Source organism: Neodiprion virginianus, chromosome 3 (assembly GCF_021901495.1).
Source record: "Neodiprion virginianus isolate iyNeoVirg1 chromosome 3, iyNeoVirg1.1, whole genome shotgun sequence".
Lineage (NCBI taxonomy): Eukaryota > Metazoa > Arthropoda > Insecta > Hymenoptera > Diprionidae > Neodiprion > Neodiprion virginianus.
The window spans coordinates 4,941,920-4,967,385 of NC_060879.1; the positions used below are offsets into that span (position 1 = coordinate 4,941,920).

The 25,466-nt window shown below is 42.3% G+C and overlaps 1 protein-coding gene across 1 annotated transcript; it reads left to right on the forward strand.

The window, feature by feature from the left end:
* The first annotated feature begins 14,033 nt into the window (after positions 1-14,033).
* Positions 14,034-15,095, forward strand: LOC124301023 (meiosis-specific nuclear structural protein 1-like). The gene has a single exon (XM_046755655.1). The coding sequence runs from the start codon at positions 14,034-14,036 to the stop codon at positions 15,093-15,095; it is 1,062 nt and encodes a 353-aa protein (XP_046611611.1).
* The last annotated feature ends 10,371 nt before the right edge of the window (positions 15,096-25,466 follow it).

Consider the following 25,466-nt stretch of genomic DNA (forward strand, 5'->3'; position numbering starts at 1 on the left):
CACTCGGCTGTACATGTATGAACTTGAAATATACGCGTGTGTGTTCGCCCGATGCCGAGCTGTTTGCTTTTGGAGATGAAATTTATTGTTATTCCGGAATCTTAGAGCAGGAGGAGAGTGAAAGGTTTTTTGTGTCCAAGAAGCGGAAGCAGCCAATAAGTTGCCGCTGATGCTACACGTATTATATGCGTGTATGCCTGCACCCTAATTTGAAAAATCGTTGATCCAAAAGTGTGTAAAGTTATGCCCACGCCAAAAAATTCTGTGCATTTCATGGTATTTCATGGTACAACGAAATGTACAGGAATCGTTTCGAAATTCGAGCTTAGGTTAAGCGAGTTAATTATTCATTTTTATTTTGCTGAAACGAGACAATAGTTATCTTGATTCGATTGATTCTCGATTCAACAATAAAAAAAAAAAAAATACCGTGTTAAAAAACTTTGACTCAGGCAACCCGTAACTCGCCCTGTTATAAAAATCAGATCCGTTTAATTTGTCCGAACAGATCGCATAGTATCAGAGAAAATCGAGTGCAATATTTAGCCGTTAATTTTTATTCAAGATCAACAAAAAGAAAAAAATGTAGTCGACGTTTTTCAAAAAACTCGTAGGGTGAGTTTTGGATTGCCTGATTGCCTGGTGATTTTCCCAATTTTTTGCTTTTTTTACCTTCGCTCTTTTTCTTTTACAGTGAATGGTATCCAGTTTCCGCTATACATGTTAAATTCTAGGAGACAAACTCGTTCCTTTTATTATTCCTTTCTTTTTCTCTTCGACTTTTATGGTGATACGATTGTGTGACTTGCCTTTTACGGCATCCGGACTGCCGCAAAAATTTTCTCAATTTTGTGAACCTCGTATAGCCGGACCCAGTCAGCGCGGATCGTTTCGTATTTTCATCCATACATTTTCTTTTTCTTTTCAAACTTCTCGGCCCGTCGGCAATTCCCATCCGCCGCTTTCGAAAATTCAATTTGCGATACCCGATCGATCGAAAACTAGGTTTTCTAGTTTTGCCGTTTTTTTTTTTTTTTTTTTTCTCCGTTTCGTAATATACATGTATTCAGTGAATTCCGTCAGCCTCTGCTTATCTGATAGTTTATTGAATTATTCACCGGATCCGGTGAAACGCGGGATGATGACGAGTGGCTTTGAAAATTGATTATATACCCGAATCTGATATAGAGAGAATAAACTTTATACTCACGTTACACTGTGATGTTTACCCGATTCGGCGATGATCTCGTTAATTATTGGAAGTTACCTTCATCAATCATTTACCCGGTCACTGCTACGAGGTTTCAAAGTTTTCCGCACCGCGTGGTCACGTGTCCTTCTTAATTTCAAAGGTTCCGTAATTCACTGATATTAATCGGCTGGGACTAACCAAAAAAAAAAAAAAAAAATCCCAAAATTCCAAAGATACCATTTTTTTGAGGAAATGTAATTTCGGTAAGAAAGTGATGACGAGGTTTTTTCAAGAAATTATTTTTCAGCTGATAAAGCTGCTTATTTAAACGACCGACAAATTATTCGTACCGATTGATATTAAGTTTGCGAAGTCTGTGTGAAAGTGAAAAATGTGGTAAAAATCCTTTGAAATGGTTGCGAAATAAGATCTCGATGCCATCGATCCTCTGGAATATCTTGAGCCCAACCGTATTTCATTTCCGTGTCTTTACAGAACGTGGGATTTAATGCTCGAATAATGTCTTCGGGAAATTAATGTTCAATCGTAAAAACTAAGGCATCGAGCCGGCACCCAACGTAATAACTGATCCTCTCCTCTCCTCTCTTCCTCTCTATTCTAAGAGAATTTAATTACTCACAGTTAAATTTAATCACTCTTTGGATTGATAGCATCGATGCGGCTGGTATATTGACCCAGCCAATAAAACCACTTCCATACGGAATCCATACTCAAGGCATAACTTTACTGTACTATCAAATTAATTAAGCATCGCCCGATTCTTCATACGAGGAACGTATATAATTGTTCATATGCAACATCACTCGAAGATCCTTTTATACGCTTTTCGGATAATTGATTTCTTATCGTTACGAGAAACATATTCGTTGTTTTTTTTTCAACTTCTCCTTGGAACTCGATACTCCGGATTTCATGTTATTGTTAACCAGAATTTATATTATAGCTTGTATGAATCATTGACGTATGCGAATTGATTCGTCATTATTATCCGGTTCATTTTTCTTATTTTTATGTTATGCAACTCAGGTTTTAACTGTAATTTGTACATCATTCAAAGACGAATCCTGCAATAGTAGCTAAAAATTTGAACCTCAAACCAGACGTGATCAGAATTCATTGATTTTTGTGCAATACGTCGTTACGTTTGACTTTTGGGCTTCTCGGTATTTAGGGAGTATTCCAATGATTAAACACTTCTATTCGTTAAACAACTAAAAATGTTATAATGTAAACTATCTGATCATCAATTAGAAATGTCGAACTGATTCTTTAAGTTTTTTAAAACTTCAGCAGTAAGAAAGAAAGAAAAAAAGAAAAAAAAACACATGACTGGCGCAGGTTTAAAAATGACTTTGGCTATTTGTGATAAAATTTGGTTAACCATTTGAAAATCCTTCGAAAACCCGTTGAAATGTTTCGAAATTATGAAAACGACTGTTTCTTCGTAATACTGAATCATGTTACAATTCGCAATATATTTTTAAAACAAGGGTGTCCTCTTAGCGAAGTTCCTGACCTGACCCAACAGCAGGTAACAAATTGAGATGTACGAGGTGACGGCTAATCGAGTCCCGCGATCAATTAGGCCCACGTCGCATTTTGGCGCAGGAAGTCCGGGCCGAGAATAGCTTTGAACTTTTTCTTTCCCGTGATCCTTTTCTCGAGAGAGAGAGAGAGAGAGAGAGAGAGGGGGGCGACCCCCCCTTCTTCATCGCTCTTTCTCTATCTCTTCGTTTCCGCTGTTTTCGCCCGCGAGAGATCAAGAAATGTCTTTCCACGGGTGATATATCGCCACGATTCTTGGATATCGTCTCCCAGGACCTCTGCGGGACATCTCTTCTAGCCATTGTCTCGAGGCGCGAGTGGTAGACGCTACTTGGATCGGATCGCGTTGCATCTACTGTTACTGATTGATACGTCTTCGTCTAGACCCCACTCTGTGTTCATGGAAGACCATCGGAGACCGTAAAGGTCACGGAGGTTTCCGCGAATCTCTGACTCTTCTTCCAGGATTAGCCACGGAACCGTAATTCAAGTACGCTTTTTTTTTTGGTACCCCCGCTCACTTTTCAGGGTCAAGAATTTTGAATCGATGATTTTTGATTGACGAGGATTTTCATGCTAACGAATCAAATTTTCATTGCGTATACTGTATATTTTTACGAAAACTTGAACGAACGTTATGATTATTTTTTAATATATTTCAAGTGCTTAAGACGCGTTTTCTCATTTTTTTTTCAATTCTCGAACGATGAATAATACGAAAATTTCACTGACTAACTTGTATGAGGTGAGAAATAAAATCAATGAATTAATGATTATACGGTCGAATTTTAATAGAGATTATTTTCGAAGTATTTTTGGATAATCGGGACGAAAAAAATACAACTCAAAGCGCTGTTGCTGAAGTGTGTGTATGTGTGTGGGTTAAAACTGCGAAAGTTTCATGAACCGACTGGAATTTCGCACAGCATTATACATGTCAGTTTTTTCATTGGTTGCATTTTTTTCTGTCTCTATTCAATTCTTTATACCGTAAATCGTATTGTTCGTTCAATTATTTTAATCAGGGTTCATTTTCTTTGCTAATTTAATTTTCTACAAACGATTCGTTTTCCAATTTTTGATAATGTGGATAATTTTTTGTTTCTTGTTATCAAAAAGTATGGTAGTTCATCAAATACAATATCTATAATAATTTTGCGCACATCAGTAGGTAAGTATGATCAACTGCAGAGAAGCCAAAGGAAAAAAAAAAAAATAATATTTAGAAGGATACGAATTCAAATTTCATTCACGAACAAAATAAACTGTGGTTTATCAAGAGTTTGGATAAATGTTACTGATTTAGCATGAAAATAAAATTTTTTCAATATAACATCTTCAATCTATTTCACCTAAAATGCGGGGTTTGACAATTTTTGATAAAATTATGGTTTCAATCAAAGTCGACTTCATTGATTTCGGTTACTGTAACGTTCAAAGTCTCGTTTAATAATTCGTTCCATTAGACCGAACCTCGAAAAGTCCTCAAAGCTTTACTGTAAACTGTAAATGAAACGAACTAAAGTCCCCCATCACAGGTGCGTAAAGCGACTACGTTTACCTGCACAAGGGCCATTCCAGTAAATAAATACCAGAAACGAGAGAGTAAAAGAGAAGAAGAAAAAAAAAGAAAAAAAAAAAAAAAACGGGAAACGAAAACTGAGCCTCCGGTGAGCGTTAGGGGCACGAAATCCTTTCATTTGCTTTGAGCACCCGATGCAGCCTGAACTCGAATTAAAACTGAACAGCGTCACGGCGCGTTGAACTTTATAATAGTACCTGGTGAGGTGAATGCATGCTGGTATCCGACTGCATTCGGGTAAAAACAACCGGATCAATGTTTGCTCGTTTTTTCTTTCTCTCACTCTCCTTCTCTCTCTCTCTCTCTCTCTCCCCCTGTTCTTTTGACGGGGGAGAAAATACGTTTCTCTCTCTCTATATATATACATATATATTTTTTTTTCTCTCTCTGTTTGTCCAAAAAGCGCCGATTTTAGGTAGTTTTTTTTTTTTTTGTTCTGTTAATCTCGTTTTTTCGTTTTTTATTTAACGACAAGCCGACGTACGACGGCAGAGAATTACGGGGTGAAAATCTGTACCGCTGCGATTGGATCCTGATTGACGCTTATTGACTCCGTGATATGTAAAACCTTCTTGTTTACAACTTGGGCCGAAAAAGAGTCGGTGTTCCGATTTAATTGGAACGAAACTCAATCCCTGCGAAACGCATTTACTATTTTGTATTTTGTGTTTGTACAATGCTTCGGGGCGTTGCAGCTGGTGCATCGTGTGGTGTCGATGTATCGAAAAAAGGATTTTTTTTTTTCATTTTAATACTTGAACAAACAAATGGAGAACACGGTGAATTGTAACGGAAAACAAATTTCACGCCACATCGAAACTCGGGTTTTTATTTTCATCGTCAATATTACGTACAACGAGGAAAAAATTTCACACCGCAAAACGCGAATCAAACATCGAAACTTCTGGTGATTTCGCTCGAGCGTCAAGCGTTGGCATTTATTTTTTGGTAATATGAAACTTTATTTTCTGCTGTTTATTATAGCCTCTGGGTGACCAAATTTATCGTTGACATATCGCGAGTACAAATACCATGCGCGTTGTGTAAATCTTTGCAAATGAAAACGGAATGAGAAAATCTGTCAAGACGAAAAATAATATTCAAAAGTGATATCGAAGTTCAAATTCCTGAGGGTAAAATGTCTGACAGTTGCCTAAGACTGTCGGAAAGACCCAAGCGGAGTCAACGGGAATCTTCAAAAGTGCTGCTTAAATTACCTCGGAGAAATGGCTTGTTTTGGAAAAGCAGTTCTGCAATATCTTCCTCAGGGGTCGAAATGAATTCATTGCTCACTGGGTAAACGATAGATAGTCGACTTGGTCGATAGATAGTTTACGCATTGACATTAGAAGAGACATTTTTGGTAAGGAATCGACCGGTCTGACTTCACGGATCGATCCATTTCAGGTGTGCCGAAATAAACACCTCTCGTTGCGGTAAATATCGATCGGTTGAACGTAACGTCGTTAAAAGAGGTGAAAACCCGGACGAAAACAAGGTCCGAGATAATATTGAGGGGAATTTTTCCGACGATGAGAAAAGGAGCGTCGTCACTGCGATCGAGAGACTAAAAAGAGTGCGGATAGAACGCCTGGTTAATCTGCAAGAGATTAACTCGTCTTTTAAAAATACCATCAACATCATTCGTGACTTGAAACGAGCCTCGTTGGAAAAGCAAATGTGACTGCCACGGTGTTTGTTGTTATTAATTATTAAACTGAGCAAGGAAAGAGTTTGTTACACGTTTTTGCCTCTTGTTTACGTCTCATAGATCCATCAGGAAAAATCTTTATGGTTCGAAAGCTGGGAGGTTGAGGATCGCATCGAAAAGCCATTAACTCTGTATCCAATGGACCCCCCCCTGTCAAAGTGCATATAAATCTGCATCAGGCTGTATGCCGTCGGTGGCAAACCGCATTCCACGTCATTGTAGTGGAATAGTTATTCATACACGGAGCATAGTGCGGGTGTAAATCGAACGGCTAGGCTGGAGGAGATTAGTTCTGAACTAACATTGCGACGGAGAAAGAGGGTGCAGCTCCAGGTTTGGCTTTGATATTGTGTTTCTGATACATCCGAGTATCTGCCGCCGGAAGCTCCGCGCGAGATAATCGTGTACAGATTGCTTTGATCTTGTGCAGGTGTATGTTCGCTGATGTTGTTCATCGAGATCCAAAATTAATAGGCACCCCCGTACGCCCTCGGCTGACGCAGATGCTGGCGAGCTCTGATCCGGTACATCGCATTGGTACCTGCACTAAATGCGCTGCATATCCTTTCCCCTCTTCGCCTCCTCCAAGCGTGCAAATAGCATATCTAGCCATGCAAGCGAATAGTTGTTGTTTGTACTGCAAGCTCGTATAATGCAAATGTTATTCTAATCACGCGGTGCAGTCGTCTCTTCTCGTGTTTGCTCGTGAGATATTTGTACAAGCAAGCGACGATGACTGCCAAAATCGCGCGAGAACGTTGGAGGATCGCTACCATATTTTGTTCCTTGTCCGAAATTTCCTTTGAATACTGCATCGGTTTACTCGAGGACAAGAGGAAGTGCTCAAGCTCCTCCTTCTTTGCTTTGTTACTCTCCCTGTCTTTCGCCTTCTCAACTTTCATAAACAGACGTCTGTTACACCCGGAGTTCTGAGAACGATGGGGTGATGCAGGGTGGCCGCCATATCCACACCCCCAGCGAGCCACTCCATGAGAGTGTAAGAAAAGGCCGGGCCCACCAGGGTCGAGTGAAACAAAACACTGTACATGTTTTTCTCCGACACTTTACTTCTTTACACATTTTACTATCGCTTTTTTGCAACCCTCTCCTCCTTCTATCCGACTTCAAGCTTCCCCGTTTTTCCTCTTTTCACCACTCAGCGCGGCTTTTTCTCCAGGGCAATGTATAAAAGATACATAGGTTATAGATAAGAACCTGAAAATGCATGGGCTGGTGAAACTACCTACCATTTTACTACCCGACCCGGTGCTCAGACCGAGGTGTCATTATACTCTTGGAATATCAAGAATGAGGTCAATCCGATATTCTCACGGGAACCAGACATTCCATTTCTTTACTCTGAATAATACTTCACCGTTTTAATCTGAATCAGGTACAAGTGAGTCAATCACAGACGTCGGTGTTTTCACATTGGTAAAAGGCATGTGGATAATTGATACCAGTTGATATTATGGCAGACGAACAGTCGAGAAGCGTGTCTTCCATTGAAGTCATCGAGTGTCGTATTGGCTATCGCGACATACTTGAAATTCGATTGCCATGAACAGTTCGATCCCATATGTAACCATGGTCATGGATGACGCGGTCTCTCTTTGAATTTGGAAACCAAGTGTAAGGTCTGATATCGTGCGATATACGAAAAATGAAAATGTAATGAGTGAGGATTGGAAGAGAGGTGCTTACGTTATACGCGCAACTGCATGCCAGGAGATTTATGATAGATCTTGGTCATGGCGGGGAAACCTAAGCCGGGAGCGGCGGCGGCGGCGGTGGTGGTTATACAGTGTTGGTATGGTGAGCTGTTATTTACTACGTGTTCTATAACCACATTTTCACCGTTACACGTGGATGCAGAGAGAGAGAGGAAAGTGAGGGAAGGTTGAGGGTCTCACCATTCAGCTAGCTCTTCTCACTTCCGCGTATCTGCGAAAGTGCGTATTCCGAGGTGAGGGTACGATACGTGTGTGAGTGGGTGTGTGTTCTGTTAGTCTGCGTTCGCCTGTGCGTACGGCAGCATGTGTCAGAGAGCGGGAATAGGAGAGAATCTTGTTATCCTGCGTTGGTCCCGCTGCTCGGCAAGATCTATGGGAAAGTCTCCTCGCGGAGAGAGTTCCATTATATATGAGATAAACAGTGCGAGAGGTCGGGGTACATAGTTTGGCTCTTCTCCTTTAGTCCGGTTCTTCTTCTCCTTCATCTTGTTCTTCTTCTTCTTCTTCTTCCTCTTCTTATTCTTCTTCGTCCTTCCGCGTTTGATTTATGGGTGAATTTTCCCCTGTCTGATCCCTTGATATCCTGTTTTATTTTACTCCGATTACCTATGATCCAGTAGTTTGATGTTATAGGCACTTCGCATGAACGCGTCCTCCTTCGGTACTTGAGGTTCAGTATAGGAGGAATCGGAACTGTCCGATACAACTTCTTTCGGGAAGTAAAAAATTTGAATATGGCAATGATGAACACATTGATCTCGGATCGAATTCGCGATGTTAACAATCAAATGCGGTGAGAAATTACTTTGCGCATTCGTTCCGTGTCTTTGATTATACATATGTGAAAATTCTGCAGTCACGTCATCACCAATATCGCTACGGACCACCATGAGCTGGTGAATGGCTGGTAATAAAGCAAAACAGATTGCACTGCAAAACGTGATTTCCCGTTGGTGGAATTTAAGGTTGGGTGATAATTCATTACTCGGTGAACCGATATGGGCAGCATTGAAATGGTAAAACTGCGGCGCAGTTATTGGACGCACCAAACTCAATGAATCTCCCGAATATCGTGCATTCATTACTGATCTGACATTCGAAAATTCACGTTCCAAATCAGGCCTGTTGTTCTAATCACTTCCTGGCCTGATCGTTTACGGAGTCCGTTGCCTTACATAATGTATAACGCGGGTTTACCCTAATGTTGAAATTCCGGTCACGGAACCGTCGGTGAGAGCGGAAAAATGAGGGAAAGGAGCATCTTGGGTTTAAAAAACGAAAGAGGAAGCTACCCGGCGGTGCATGGCGCTGGGGAGAAAATGACCTTGTCTTAAGTCTGGGTCGCTTAGGGATCACCGGGATGTCGTTTCTCGAAGTCTCCTCATGCCTCAGACAAAGTTGGTGCACCTAACCTGGGTGCCTATCCACCTGCCAACCACTATGGTGCTCTGAATTTTCGTCCGGGACAATGGTGCGAGAGCCTGCAGGAGGGATAGGGATAGAGAGAGAAAGAGAGAGAGAGAGAGAGAGCCTTGCCGCGGGATCACTGGGAAATCAATAGCTCTGACGTGACTAGCAGACGAGAGGTGTGCCCGACGTGTCCGTCAGTAAGACCATCCACTACCAGCACCAACCCTCCAGATATCCAAACAGTTTTACCCCTCCGCTTACCTCCGCTTCACCGTCTCTTACACGACTAAATCTAGCTTCTCCGCCGACCGGCTATCAGTGGAAAAGCGTGTTAGCCAGGACTTCCTTACGGTTCGATGCACAAGAAAATGTGACAGAAAGTTATTCTTTGCGCAAATGTGCTGTTTCCGCTATGCTAGGTATTCCAAAGTAAAGTACCTATTATTCCAAATTTCGTAAATTTTATTGATAATGAAATTTGAGCTGAAGCTAGTTTTCCTAAAGTTGAACGGACCTTGTGTCGCTTAGCTGTGGATAATATTGAAATTAGCATTTTTTCTCTCTTACATTTCTTCTTTCTGGATTCTTCTTTGTTACTCCAAGGTGTGATCTCTGCGGGTCTTAATAAACCGCTTGGGATTGAGTTTAATTAAATTCTAAAGATCTTAAAGTGCCGGGGACTGGGCCGCTGCAGAGGTACTCTTACTTGAAAATTAAAAGTCTCCGCTCTCCCCACCCTGTACCACTGTGTAATTATACACTGAAGATGGAATCGGAGTATATTACTTTTTCCCTAACCTCTATCTATTACTTTGCTTCGTAATCTTATCTCGAACAAACCGCTCTTACGAGCGATCATATAGTAGCTCAAACGCATCGTTCAAGTATAAACAACAACAAGTTCATGTTCTTATTCTATCACCAATCATAGAGAACCTCATAGGCATTCGTTACTGTTTTCGTTTGTAAGGGTAAACACGAATGGTACACACACATATATATAGAGAGCTAGGAGGTGAGGCTTAGGCGAGGACGTGGCCGACTAAATGCCAACAATTTCGCGAAAAGCCAAGTGGTTGATTTGATTCTACGCATTCGAATGTAAAAACAATTACTCTCCTTTGTATACTTTCACATATCGGACATTTTGGGAGCTTAACTACAGTTCACAAGTATTCGTCGATTTGTCTATCGAGCGAATGGATGTACGAATGTAATTATCGAAATGATGAAAAAACATAGAAGCCTTGATACGAAACATCACTAATAAAGTTGATGTGAAATAAATAGACAACGATCTAAACGGTAGATTAATTATGTTTCACGTCTTATCTGCCATTCCTTTGTAAAATAAATAAGATAATCACAGGTTCATCCCGGCGGGCTGCAATCATATTTCCAGTAACGATAACATCGTATATAACCTGAAATCGATCCCCGCACAATAATTCAACATCGTGCATAATACAGACTTGTAAGCCCCTGCAAGAGGAAGAGCTTGCGGGCGCCTTGTGACGTCCCCGAGTAAGTTGGTTACGTTATAAACTCGTGAAAGCGTCGGAGTGAAGGGGGGCTGTTCTACTCGTACCTCGAAGGTGAACCTGACGTCGGTCGGGTTCACCCTCGTCAAGATGAAGAACCGAGCTGGCAACCTGTCGCACGGCCACGATGTCCTGCGCGTCTGACCGTCACTACGGCACACCCGAAAACACGGCTCACTTTGTATGTACACCCATTATATCTATATTGACGAGGGGTTGATTCCTACGGACAAAAGGGTGGTCCGCTCTCGGACTTCCGAGGTCAAAAACGACGCGATCAACCGACGCGAAAACATGTGTCCGATCAGCTGTATTATACGAGGACGCGATTTCATTCGACGATGGGTTCCTTCTCTCGCTATGGACGAATGAATTCTTATCCACTGGGGAGGAAGTTTTTGGTGTTGGAACACAATGAAAATTCCAAGGAAATCGCACGCGATGTTGGAGAGATGTTGTGCGAAATACTTTGTCGATCTCTTGATGTTACGCCGTAATGGGGTTACATGGGTTTCCAAGGTTAAAGAAAAGGATATTTGCTCTGATATAAAAAACAAAAATATATAATCAATCAATTATTTCATTCAAGCTTGAGGAAAAAAAAGAAGAACAATATTCAAACGATAGTTCATATAATTTATCATATTGTTGTCGGTGATTCCATATTTTCGTGGTGGACGTGATAACTCACGCTAGCTTTATCTGAAATCAGGAAACCAAATATTTTTCTTTAGTAGGCGAGTACAGCTTGTACTTGAACAAATGATTAAAAAAAAAAAAATTGAAATTTTAATTTTTCGCTAAATTTTATGCAAATAACTACAATTTTTGGTAAAATCCACACCATGTATATTCTCTTGTAAAATAAATTGTGAACGAAGAAAGAAAAAAAAAATCTTCTTTCGAGTACTAGTTAATCCTATTTAGAAGAAGTGTGCACAATTTCAATAAAATCGATGCATTAGTTTCTGAGAAATCGTGTCCACCGACTTCGAAAATATGGTTTTACAAAAAGAACGATATACGGTCGAGCCTAAAAATAGAAATTTCTAAAGGCTCTCTCTCCTAAACTTGTACTCAAATTGATTTGAAACTTTGGGAAAATGTTCTTAACATGTTGTACTATTGTAGAAAATTTTTTTTTTTATTTATCGATTTTTTGACATTTCCAAACCCTTATAACTATTTGTCTTTTTAGTTTTTTTTTAATGTGGGGCGATATTTCGATGCGAGTGTTCAACAATTTTACGTTGACCCACAACTATTATTCGCAATTCTTGGATCGAGACGATCATTTATCGAGATATTGTCTGACACGCTATACGTGGATCAAATTCGAAGTTGTGTTCGATATTGCGTCTATTCGGTATCACAAATACGCAAGATATATAATAATAGTCAGCTGGAACGGGGGAGAGTCTCGATTCCCGGCTAGCCGCTGCTATTGATAACCAGAGGGAGTCCGCCACCCTTTTTCGTCTTTATTTCATCCTCTCTCTTTCCCTCTTTCTGTATTTCTGCCCTCTTTCCATCGTACTTCATCAACGCAACGTAGTATAGACTTGGAGCAGAAGCCAGAACAATATTCACAAATACGTGTACCCTCTCACAAATTCCCGAATCGTTCTTTCGTTTCTACTTTACTCGGTTCGTTCAATTGGTTGAGAATTTATTTGAAAAAAGCCAGGCTTGATCGAGACCGATAAAAATATGCCTGCAGAGTAGCAGATAAAAATGTGTATCGTAATCCGAGAGAATGCTTTTTGAATAATTCAGTCTCTGCCTGTAGTGCAGCAACGAGATCATAACGCCGGTGTTAAATTGCGCCGCCGTTACACTGGATGCACGTTTTTGCGAATAGCTTTGCCAATTTTTCCTTCACTTGTTTTTATCGACATTATATCGACCGATTCGCCGTTAAATCCGGCCACGAATGAGCTGCGAGAGTGCGAGCAGAATAAGACTTATGGCTTAATAAGGGCTGCGAGGATATTGCCGACCGTAAGGCGGTGAGTAAACCTCCCTTCAGGGTGACGGAGAACGATACATCAAACGTCCATTAAACCGAGTTGCCAATTTACTTGGCTAGCCTGAATCCCGGTTGTATAAAACACCTTGGTTATATCTTTGACTAATTGTCATCCCTGTGAAAAAAATTCCCCGCGATTCTGAAAACACGAGGAAAGGTCATTTTGACGTGCCTCTTTATATTTGATTTATGGTGAAAGCAGCTGCACACTTTATGAGGAATCTTTCGAGATTCTTTCGGTGACGCATGAAGGCTATCGTCAAAGAATGTGAAGAATTTTCGCGTTTTTTGTTCTCAATGATAGATACGATCGGTTCTTTGCGAAAAAATTGAAGCAAATGATGGATTCACGGATGGGTTAGAGTTCATCTCGCGTCAGGTATCAGAGGTGATGTGGAACTTGCTTTTAGGTTATTTAGAAGCAATCTGACATCGTTGCGAATATCAGAAACGAATTTCCCCATTGTCTAATGAATCTAAAATCATAACCATTGATTATCAGAGTACGTTTGAGATCGCCCGAAATTAAACATGGACAAAGCACTGAAAGCGAAAGAAAAGGCAGATGCAGCGCAGAAGGAAGTCGATGAGATAAATCAAAGGAATTTCGAAGCGATGATAGAACAATGTCGTGTCAATATTGGGAAAAAGGGTGAACAGATGGACTTTATGAGTCGTCTTCACAGGGAGCGTAACGAGGCCATCCTCGAGGAGAAACTTCTCCGGGCTCAGGAGGCTGCCGAACTTCTTCCAAAAGAGGCTGAGGAGAGGCAGATACGCGCCGAGGAGTTAGTCAGACTGAGAAGTAAGAATCGTTCATACATAGTTTTGTTTAATCGGCAGAGTCCTGCCGTGCATTAAAACAGTGCGGTACCTTTACAAAGTTGATCGTCCGTTTCATCCGAATAAAGATTGACAGGAGTTCGTTTTAAACAAGTGACGCCGGCTTGCGTCGGCCATAGTAGGCTCGTTATCCAAAGAGGGCGTCTCGTACACATTCCTATATGTGTCTAACTTGTCCATCGGACCTTAGTTATTTTAAATTCAGGTGATAACAATAGGGAGTTAAAAAATGTACGTCCCATCTTAACAGACGACGAAATTCGGGCGCTAAAGCATCGCCAGGTGATCCGGGACCAGAATATCGAGTTGAAGGAACTCGAGTCGCAGTTGAAATCATCTTACGCAGCGAAGTCGGCTCAAGTCCAATTGCGAGAACGTGAAGCGATTCGAGCCGATGAAAAGTATCGAGAATATCAGACATCCGTTATGAGGTCCCGATGGTACAACGACGGCGCGTTTGACCAGCACCTGGCTGCCGTTGAGCGCGATAAAAATATGAGGTATCGAAACGCGCTGCAGGATCAGCTCGTAGTGAACGAAACTATGCGGCGTCAGCGGACCGAGGAATGGCACAGAGAGCGTAAAATCGTCGAGCAGATAAGCGAGGTCCTTCGGAACGAGGACGTGGATACCGCATCGGAGAAGAAGGAGAAAACCGCGAGGATCCAGGCAGAGAGGGAGGCCTTTTTTCGAGCGATGAAAACGTGGAAGTCCAAGGAGCGGGAGGCACTGCTGGATGAGTTCAGTCGGCAGGCTAAAATCATAGCGAAAAAAGAGGCCGAGGAGAAGAATCGAGCCGTTGTCAAAGCTGGCAAGTCAGACGTTAGAGAGGAAATTATGGAACGGACCGCCAGACGTATGTTGGATGATGAGACGAGGAGGAACGAGAAGGAGGATATTGTCAACGAGCTCTTTGACGAGGAGTGGAACAGCAAGGTTGCCATGGAGCTGAAGGATGCTGCGGCGAGAAAAGAGGCCGTCAAAAGAGAGCTGCTGGCTGACATGGAACGGCAAAAAGTACTAGTTTCCGAGAGCAGGGCGAAGTCTTTGGCCGTCGACGCAGCCTTCGGAAAGTACCTCGTCGAGCAGTCCGAGGCGGCGGATAAAAAGGAGAGTGAAAAATCGGACGAGCGTCGTCGAAGAGGTAGTGAAACACGGTGCAGGTCTGCCCGGAAGATGTATAAGAAACGTTTTACACCTGCTTCCCTGATTGTTCGATTATTTTTTGTCCAAGGTCTTCAATATGGCCGGGATTTGAAGACGGTGCGAGATGAGCAGCGAGCACTTCACGCCGAAGAGGTACTCCTCACGCAGGCGATACAGAGACAGGATGATCAGCGGGAAGTTGAACGTCTGAAGGAGGTATCTTTGGAGCGTTCGAAAATTTTGTACGAACACGCACCGAACTTGAAGGGATTCCTCAAGGCTGGAACCTTGCGAACGGAAGACCTGGAGTACATGAAAATGCAGCAGTGTAGCTCAAACTAGCAGTTTCGATTAGATAGGAAGACTCTCTTTCAGAATGTGTGGAATTTCTGGGTTTTTAAGAATTCAAAGGGCAACATTTTTTTCACACTACCTTTTCGTCGAGTTCTTTGGCCTGTTTTCTATCTCTGACACGTCAAACCGCCACCGTCGCTCCATTTTTCATTTCTTTCAAAGCGTCCGCAGCACCCACGTTTACTTACGTAAGGTGGAAACAGATCAATGATCTACTCGTATTATCCTTACTTCCGAGCTTCCATCACCGTTTCCAAAGGCGCGCATCAGCCATCGTCCCTTTCTTTCGTACCTAACCGAGCAGAATAGGGTAGCCTTGATGATGACCTCATGGTGTATTCGATTATCGGTCTATACCATCGGGGAAACACGGGCAAAGAAAGAGTTTCCGTTTATACGTTGATCCGGAAGAAGAGAAAGAAGAAGTTCCTCTCGGCGGGTGTTCAGATGAAATCTTGAAACGGTTCGGCAGCGTAATCAATCCAACCTATCGAGAATGTCCGTTTTCGAAAGCCTCGTTTCTTCCTTCCGCCAAACGTCTGCAGTGCAGCAGGCCCTATTTGTCTACTTTATCAGATCCACCGTATCCCTCTTATCGGTACAATGAATTCCGGTGGAGGATCGATGGATTCTCGGTAATGGCGCATTAGCTTCCTAAGTGCCCTGGAAATCACGGGTTCAATGCACGATCCGGGAACTAGCGGCGTCAAGAGGTACCTCGCCAATTGTCGCGCATCACAGTAATGGATGGATGTTCGTACCTTGGCATGGTGTCGATCAGTTCTCATTATTCCCTCAACAGCTACTGCTCAGGAATATCCATCCGTCACTTGTAATTTCCGAAGACTTTGGATAAAAAATCTGCGACATGCCTTACCGTTCCGGCTTTTCGACGAGTCCATATTTCGCATTTTCATCCTCACCGTTGACCCGATATCGAGTCATTCGTCCGCAACCTGCGTCTGCAGTGGGAAAATCTATTGCTCTATTTGCGCAAACCTTTATCCTGACTCTATTCAGCGGTGTGCACTACGGATGTTCTAGTCGTCGACTCGAGGATTCTGTAAGACGGAGGTTTCGTGCTGTATGAGGTAGATATATTGGATGTGCACACCCGTGTACCTGTGTCTGGTAGGTAGGTAGGTAGGTACAACAGATATGCGAAACGTAATGTGTGCAGAGCTCGACTTGTATCGAGGGACCGGTGAGTTTATGGACTGATATAGTGCGACGGAACGTGGACGGGGTAGAATTGAAAGCGGCTTTCACGAGGTAAATAGAAACTGCTCCGTTCCTCGCATGCCTCTATATGCCGAGGATGAAAGAAGATAAGCGTTGCCAGGTTTTGGCGAGACAGCAATGTCCAGGGTCATATCAGGGGTGCGAACATTCTTGTCTTGAGACCACAGTGGAGAAATTTCACTCCTATCAGTTGCGGTATTGAGTGGATGACCCCGTTTCCTCGACACATGTGTGTATTATTTATACATATATAACGTAAGCCGCGAGGAAGAGATAAAGTGAATGATTGATCCATCCACCGCGTGATGAATGGCGAATGCCAATCCGAGTTCCATGTATCGGTGAGTGACGTGTTCGAGAATTCAAATATTGTACCCTGAGATCCTTACGTCTCATCCACTTTCCACCTATATTGCAAGTCTCCAAAGACTTTTGCAGTGCTTCAAAAGCTTTCGGCGTTGACAATTGAACGTGTGTTTTGACGGTGGAATGGAATAAATGAAGAGATATGTTTCTCGACATCGATTGTGACGAAGGGGGGAAGTCTTGGAAATTAAGGACATGAGACGAGAATTTAACTGTTGACATTTTGGACAGCGTGGGGGCCTTTCTTAGAACGAATATATTTTTACTTTTCATGACCTTTGGTTATGTAAGAAAGGTGTTGGTTTTGGTTGAAAATCACTTTTTCTAATTTCAACAAATTCTCTACGTTTTCGAACCTCCGGTTTTCGAAAATAGAACGAAATAAATATGGAATAAGACTAGGTACGGAATCGGAATTGGAAATACGAAACGAAACAAATATTGGGAGTTAGCGGATTGTGAGATACGTTATCACTGTCCTTTTCAAACTAAACACTGTTCTTTTCAGTATCATCTAAGCTCGGTTTTTCTAATACTCTATTAAACGTTTTTTCACATTGCTCTTAACGCACAAGGGAAAAAACTTGAAATCGATAAAAGTTGAAAATTTATATCTCAGTGTCTATGCTCCGCACAAGTTGGATAAAAATCGGAAAGCCAATGGAGTTTCAGCTGTGTGGTGAAATCGGTACACAGGGCACAGCGGGTACCTCGCATATGTTATACACGCGTCTACGGATACCTGGGTGCCAACCACTCAGTCACTCCCTCTCTTTCTCTATCTCAGCTCTTTTGCGGCAAAAAGAAAGATCGAAGAGAAGCTTTCGAAAGGCTTGGAAGGCTGCCGCCGCTGAGGGAGAACTGGTCTATTGTTGCCAGCTTTCCACCCAATTATAGCGGGTGGTAAAGGGGGTGGTATACCTTCGGTACCGACACTCCTGGCGCTGGTGGTGCTGCTACTGCTCGGCCCATTACCCACGACAAAGTGGGAAACAGCCAGCTACCCGTGAGTCATGAATGCATTATACCGAATAAGTGCCAACCGCTTGAGTTATTATTGGGCAAAAGGGAAAGGTTGACGCGAATGAATAATGGCTCGGATAATGGGGATTGATTTTTGGTCAGGCTTTACCCTAACTCCTTTACGACCGTCAAAATCGATTTTCAAAATGAACGGAAAGTACGTCACATGGATCGAAACTCCGATTGAACGAATGATCGAATGGTCAAAAAGGCCCAAATGTCTTATGAAAATTTTTGATAATTGAGCAGAACCGATTCAGTAATCGAACGATCAACTCTTTTCCCATAACTTCATATATTCTTCTCAGATATAAATTTTCTTAATATTGTTACAAAGGGTGAAATCATCCGTTTTACCCCCCTTTCTAATGATCCAGTAGTCATCATGGATAAAAATAAGTTTAACCTTCGATATATCGTTAAGTGAATATTTTTTTTTCATCACTCCGTGAACATTTTCTTCTTTGTTTAGCTTTGGAATTCAGTGTTGTTTGGGTTATATATTATTCGGCACATGGTTCACTTTCCTCCGGTACGACTGCACAGTGGTGGCGGCTAAGGGTGAGCCATTTGACTTCCCGGAAAGCAAATCTGGACACGCTTCTATAGAATTACCAAACACCGTTACTCCGCAGGGTTTGCTCAGAGTGTCGCATGGCACCGTGGAATTTTCAATTATTTCAACTCCCCTCTTGCTCCCGTTTCCCCTCCTATTCTATCCGCTCCTCTCTTGTTCTACATTCGATAGCACCAGTCCGCGCGAGTACAATGTCACGGGACATTTTCCACGCGTCCCTCTTTGAATTTTAATACCGCCATTTCCGACTAAATTACTTTCATTTTGTACACAAGTTAGCGGATCGCTACTCAGCTCCGCCCCCACCCCTTACCCATCTCGCTTTATTCTATGGCACTTTGCCTGCTCCCTGCCAAATTGGATGGATTTTACAGGATCCGACAAGAAAAAAAAAAAAAAAAACAAAAAAGCAAGAAGAAGAATACAATACAATACAAACATTTGACTATGATATTCGAAACAGTTTTTATTGTTCAAAAAATGATGGTCATACGTATTCATTTAATGGTAAATGGGTCTAAAATATCCATAGGAACTCTTTCAAAATGAGCTCTAAGATTATAAATTTTTATTGAAATCTTTTCTTCAAAACCGAGGACTCTTCTTTGTTGCACAAACATCACAAGAACGAAAGATAATCTTCGACGTGAGAACGACATCTCACTCACTGTTTCACCCAACTTACACGCAACGGGTTAATCTTATACTGTATGGTAATTAAATTGCTGCCTTAATCCAGTTGTACATTTTTTGTTGTTGTCGGTGTTGTTTCTATTACAAAATACGTGACCGCCACCCTCTTGTTTCTGTTTGTATCAATTTACCTTTGAACTTGCCCGTGCTCCGTAAAATCTGTGCGTTGTTCGCAAGCTACTAATTCGATTTTCCAGGGTACGGTAATATTCCCCTGTGTAAAGTCCGTGCTGCACGAGCTGGTTGCATAAATATGCAGATTGTGGGTCCTGCGCTGCGCGTCCGTCCCTCCCTCGCTGTATTGCGTATTCTATTCCGAGGATGTCTTTTATTTTATTTTTTTTTTATTTTTATTTTTTTTTTTTGTTACTTTTTTATTTTTTTTATTCATGTCCTTTGTACCGTCCCTCTATATACCTGTCTGTAAAACATGGAGCAGTCCGTTGAGACGACGTTTGTTTATAGTACTAAGCCGGTGAGAGGGAGGACTATGTTTTATACTTTGTGCAGTTTTGTTGACAGTGCCAAGTATTTTAGCATGATTCATAACCCGGAAGAATTCAGGACGGTAGTAACAGCTCCCCATGGTATGGGTATGTATGCACATACCCCCGTACGTACGTACATACATACATTCATACATACATATGGTACATACCTATGTAGATACCTTATACAGCCGATTCGCGAATGGGGTATGTGCTCTGCTCCTCATCGTGGCTCTCTGCCAGGGACTCCACAGAGTCGTTTACTTTGTCCGAAGGAGAGAAACAGAGAGAGAGAGATGGAAATGAGAAAACTAAAACGTGGGAATACAAGGAAAGCCCCAAATTGATAATGAAACAACAATGAATAGAGATTTTATGCCGTTGCAATTATCATCCGGAGAAATGCACTCCAACGTACAAATTTCTCATCCTCCATTCGGGGTGGATTTACCTAGGTAGTCTCTAGGTAGGTGCATACATAAGGTACCGGAAATTATAACTTTACGTTCAGGGGGAAGTAGCCGGTATTATTTGCATACGAAAGCGAAGCAAACAATCCGCTGTGTAATTAGAGTTCTCATTGTAGTAGAACTCGTCTGGCTGACTGGCTGGCTGGCTGGCTCGCTGGCGTAACATCGTTATTATCATTGTCATTATTATTATTAGTATTGCTATTACTGTCGTTATGATCGTTATCAGTTTGTTTCTACCCAATTTCTACTACCGTACAAAAAACATCTCCATCCTTGATCCGAATTTTCGAGGAAATGTAACGCAAAAGTTGCAGTAATGATTCAATTTTTGGAGGCTCCAGAGAGTATCGTTGTACCAAAGTTTCGATTTTTTTTATTTTTATTTTTATATAGAAATTCTTTTTTGATGGTGCAACCAAGAGCTAAATATTTTTTTTGTCGCGTGTATACTTGACGAAAAGATTTGTTCGAGTCATTTCAAGTCGTTCATTCAATTCGGCAATAATCACTTGAAATTTGTTGAAGTATGTGATTGTAAAATCCATCGATGAAGTCTGCTGAATTAATTATCCTCGTTTTATTTATAAATAGTCGATAAAAATTATTTAAAATCAGTTGGAAAAGCCTTGTGAATGTTGGTCGTGAGAAATGTTGGTAGAACCTTTAATTCCTGAAGTCGCGTGATATCCGTGAGAAGCGTTTGCAGTATTTGGTTCAATAAATGGCGAAGGAAGGAGGAAGGAGCAAGAGGGCGACTCTGTCCCGCGGTTGTAATTTCCTGGTGCAGCCGTGTTATAATTATTATCCGAGTTGGAAATTCACTGGTCTGGATTTTTAGCGGGGTAATTAGCGTCGCGTGGATCACGCGAGGTCCAACTGTTACGTGCATCATACCTGTCCGCCTCCTTCGTGTAAAGTCACAAACAGGGCACCCAAGTTGACGTCAGGAAGTACATCGAGGCGACGAATAAAGAGAAGTACAAGGTTATCGCGAGTTGTTCGCGACTCGCATGAGGTCTCTCTTCGGGCTGCACGAGGACTCAAACGTAGAGAAAAGCTGTTGATTCTCCACCTCCGTCGCTCGCTTTTCTCCTCTACGTTCATTTGATTAACGGATCCAGAGGGACATCAAAGTCCCCGCTGTACATAAAACCGGTGACTGATGCAACCCGTGGGACGTACGCTCGAGCACACGGACGAATCTTGCCCTCTACGAATACCTTCAAAACCTCGAGCTCAGGCTCCGATATACGTGCGGATTATACGGTTTTGGATATGAGGCTGGTTCGAAGCTCATTGAAATTAGAATACATTTTGGATTATGTGTAAATCGTTCTTGCACCGAGTTGGAACACCCTGTCAAACTCTAGGACTAGTCGAGGTCAAAGGTACCTAAGCGTGAAACACCGTTCCTTGGTTCTTGGATGTGTACTCACTAGGGTGGTCCTTGAAGAGGTGATTTTCGAATTTAGACTGGCTCGCTCCCCAAATCGGCTGCGCACAATTCAAAAATAATTTCTTAATTTTTTCAGATTTTTATCTCAATTCTAACTCGTGTCCCAAAGAGGGTGGATTTCCATATTTAACCCTTCCAGGGCTATATCAAATCTATCGAACGGACTTAGATGAAATTTGGTATAGGGAGATTTTTGGGTCACCGCTTACGAATCTGAACCAAAACTTTAAAAATTAAAATTGGTGGATCCAATATGGTTGACCAAAGCTCCAAAGGTTACTTGATGTTGCCATATTGGACTCGCCACGTTGAATTATAAAATTTTGAATTCAGATCCGTAATCAGCGACCCAAAAAAGCCCCCGACACCAAATTTCATTTGCATCCTTTCGGTAGATTTTATGTGCCCTTGAAAGGGTTGAGTGGAATCCATCCTCTTTGGGACACGGATTAAAGTTGAGATAAAAAATGTTGCGAAACCAATTTGGAGGGTAAGCAACTCGAAAATCAAAAATGTCCTATTCAAGGACCACCTTAGTACCCGCGTTATGATAGTATGACAACTGTAATGATCGAACGAGAGGAAACAAATGGGGTTCGAACCCCTGAGATTTAATTACCAATCTGGGTTATGGTATCACCGAGTACAACGTACCTGGTTACTCAATCAGCGCGGAGAGCGAGGCATAGAGCCCCGATCTACCCTGTATAAATTTCGCTTGGTCAGACATTAACGGTAGCAGAATGAGGCCGCGTGTAACCTCAATCAGATACGGGCTGGTGCCTACGTCTCGTTAACTTTGTGAGCTCCGATCACCATGCTGCTGTGTATGTATAGCGCCGCTCCTGCAGGCGGGCTCGTTTCATCCCCCTGGAAGTTCCTGCAGGGTCGATGGGTTTATCGGGGATCAACCAACACGGGACAGGACAGGAGTGACACTCGCACTTCCTTCGGTCCCGACGACGAGTCCGGCGGAACGTCGAGACCCGATTGAGCCGTCTCTGATTGAGGGGACCAGTTCTGGACTAAACCCGGCGAATGAATAACGATGATTTGCATCGTTATACGAAACAACGATTATCTTGATTCCATATGGTAGAGTGTCTTCTTTTTTTCTATAGCCGTGATGCTCTTCGATGCTCAAAAGTTAGGAAAGGAGGTAAAAGCGTTTAAGAAATATCCAGCGGTGTTATTCGCGCAGATGATAATGAACACGAGTGAAACAATATCTCTACTGTCTAATAGAAATGAATTTGAACAAGTCTTAGCAACAGAAGCTGCATGATATTAACGACGTGAGAAAAGTTTTTACAATTAAAAGCTTCACCACGGTGTTCAGTGGTTCTGAAAGTCCTTGAGATACTGGAAACATCCTTGAATATTTCTTGACCTTAAAAAGTCCTGGAAATATCCTTCAACTTTTCTTGCGCTCTGGAAACATTATATTTTCAAGGTTTGCTTCGAATGATATATTTATTTGTGTTCACTGAGTAAATGTTTTTAAAAATTGGACTCCTCTTTCGAATCGCGTTTTCCGTCGCGCCGATTATGTACGGTGACCTCTGCTCTCTGCTTTCATTTATTTTTAATTTTCCCGAATGTCCTCGAATAACCTGAAAATTTTCTTGAAATGTCCTTGAATTTATTACGGATTTTTTACTGGATACCATTTTCTCATTTATCCGTACAATCAGACCTGACCGACTTGTCGACTAATTGTAATTATATTCTGACGAAAAATGATCGTTTCGTGACTTTCACTCAATGATCATGAATTACTTGGCATACTCGCAACACGCGTTATGTAGCCGAGAGAACCGAACGGGTGGCGGCAAAGCCAGAGAAACTGAAGATAAATCTGGCCCGTTTAAGGCTAATCTTTCGCTTCTCTCTTCACCCTCCCCATTTAGCCCATTGCAGCGCTGAACCGGTTGAACGAAGACAAATCAGGTGGTTAACTACACACGCCCGTGGCTACCGTCCTCGGTAGACGCGTATTTTTTTTTCCTTCGTTTTTGCATCCTACCTTTTTCCTTTCCGCGTTTAAACGCTATCTTCGGTCGAATGGCATTCCGACGCTCGAGTCGGATTGTAGGTATACCAAGCCATGCATACTGCATGCGGTAATTACGACCAGTATACGGAGGTTTCCGCATAGAGTGTAAGAATAGAGTGGTCGCAATGAATGAAACATCTTCATTTCCGGCACCGCCTGCAACCCTCGGAATCTTTTTTTATCCCAGCACCGAAATGTTGGAAATATAATAAGCCAATGAGAGCGAGACTAACTATAAAAATAGACTTAAGACATAGACTGACAAGGAAGGTATCCCAGGTCGATCTTTCCGATTTCGTTTCTTTTGTAATATTTTATAATAGACTAAAAAATAAGCGACACGTATTTTTTTTTCATCCGCCATTAAACACTCTAAGGGGGTGAAAACGACCCCTAAAAATTGGCATCTAACGGGGTGATTGCTTGATGTATTTGAATGGAACTAACGCAGAACTGTTTTACTAATGGATAGAAACATTTTAGCTTTCTGTTTCATTTGAATCCATGAAGCGCATAAACTTTACGCAGAAACATTACGTTCAGCTATGTGTGTGCAAAAGTTTCGCGAAAGGAAGTGAAATTATTACACGTCTGCGCATGAGTTGGCGTGTATTTCTACGCCTCACCCCTCGCCATGACGATTTGAACTCCGAAGTTCAGCTTGGGCTGATAGCGCGGGGCACCTGCCTAACTGCCCGGTCAGACCAAGGTCCGGGGTCCAGAGTCATAACGCGTAATGCTTTCGGCGGCATTGTCTCTCTGCGCGTGGAACTCAACGGTGTGTGCAGGGTGACAATAGTTGCCACGGACTCATGCTTAACTCGGATTATGGCCAGAACGGGCTTCCTAATAGCCAGATTCCGAGCGAGACTTCGGCGAAGTTATTGCTAGGTGCTGCAGGCACCCACATTCAGCTTACAGATTCACATTCCGGCTTCTCGACCGAACTCGTCCAGATACGATGATGATTCTGCGTCAAGTGTTGTTCTACTCAGACGTCGAGGATGGACTAAAAACAATCGGAATCCTGTATCGATGAGAAAGTAACTATAGCCATGGATTTGCTAAACAGTTACTGCAGAGTTATAAAATTGATTCATACCACTCGACGCTTCGTGAAACGTAGACCTGATTTCAACCGTGACATACATTACCATTTACGATTAATTTTCACTTTTATCGAAGTCCCATAAACAAATTGCTCAATGGCAATTGATCTAACATTTTTTTTTCAAGTTGTAGCACTGATTCATACCGTTCCATAATGTCGATTTTGAAATATCTACCAAAGTTGCATTTTTGTTTACGAATTTTTACCAACAATTGACTAACTAACGGTCTTTGGAAACATCGATTTGGTCTAGATGGGGGGCTGGCGTAACGTACATGACATTCGTTACCATTCAGGAATAATTTCCACTGTCATTGAAGTTCTAACGACAAAACCAACTTTCTTCCATCACAGATCTGATCGTCTCAAAGGTTCTCAGCCCTCCATGACCTTGGTCAATGCTGCTTTTTCTGATTCCCCGTAGCAACATGCCCCCCCCCATTAAGTGGGTACAAGGCTCGGAAATAGTTGCAAGGTTGATGGCCCGAACTGATCGTAAGCCTAAGACGCGTTCGGAATCTCTTTGTGAGCGATATCTCGGCCCCTCGAAGGATTTCGTACCTGGATTCCGGGTGCGGGATACGGGAAGGAGGTCATCCTATATTCTGGGAAGCTGGGCGTCATCTCCGTAGTTGATTACTCCAGAGCGAAATCGACGGGCAACGGGGCGACATTAAGCTGGACGGTCTCGCGATTCGCCTTGAAATGCAAATACCATAGGGAGATATCTCTCGGCCAGCGTGGTGTCTATAGGTTTGCGCATCGACCGTCCAACCCGTGCATGAATAATGCATCTATACTATACGGCTGCCCTCGCATGTGGGGATTGACCGGGACTTGGACTGACTCGTGGTATCGATGCAGAATACCGGGG

Excerpts from the sequence above, each read along its gene's own strand:
- LOC124301023 (XM_046755655.1), top strand. The coding sequence starts at position 14,034 with ATGAGGTCCCGATGGTACAACGACGGCGCGTTTGACCAGCACCTGGCT.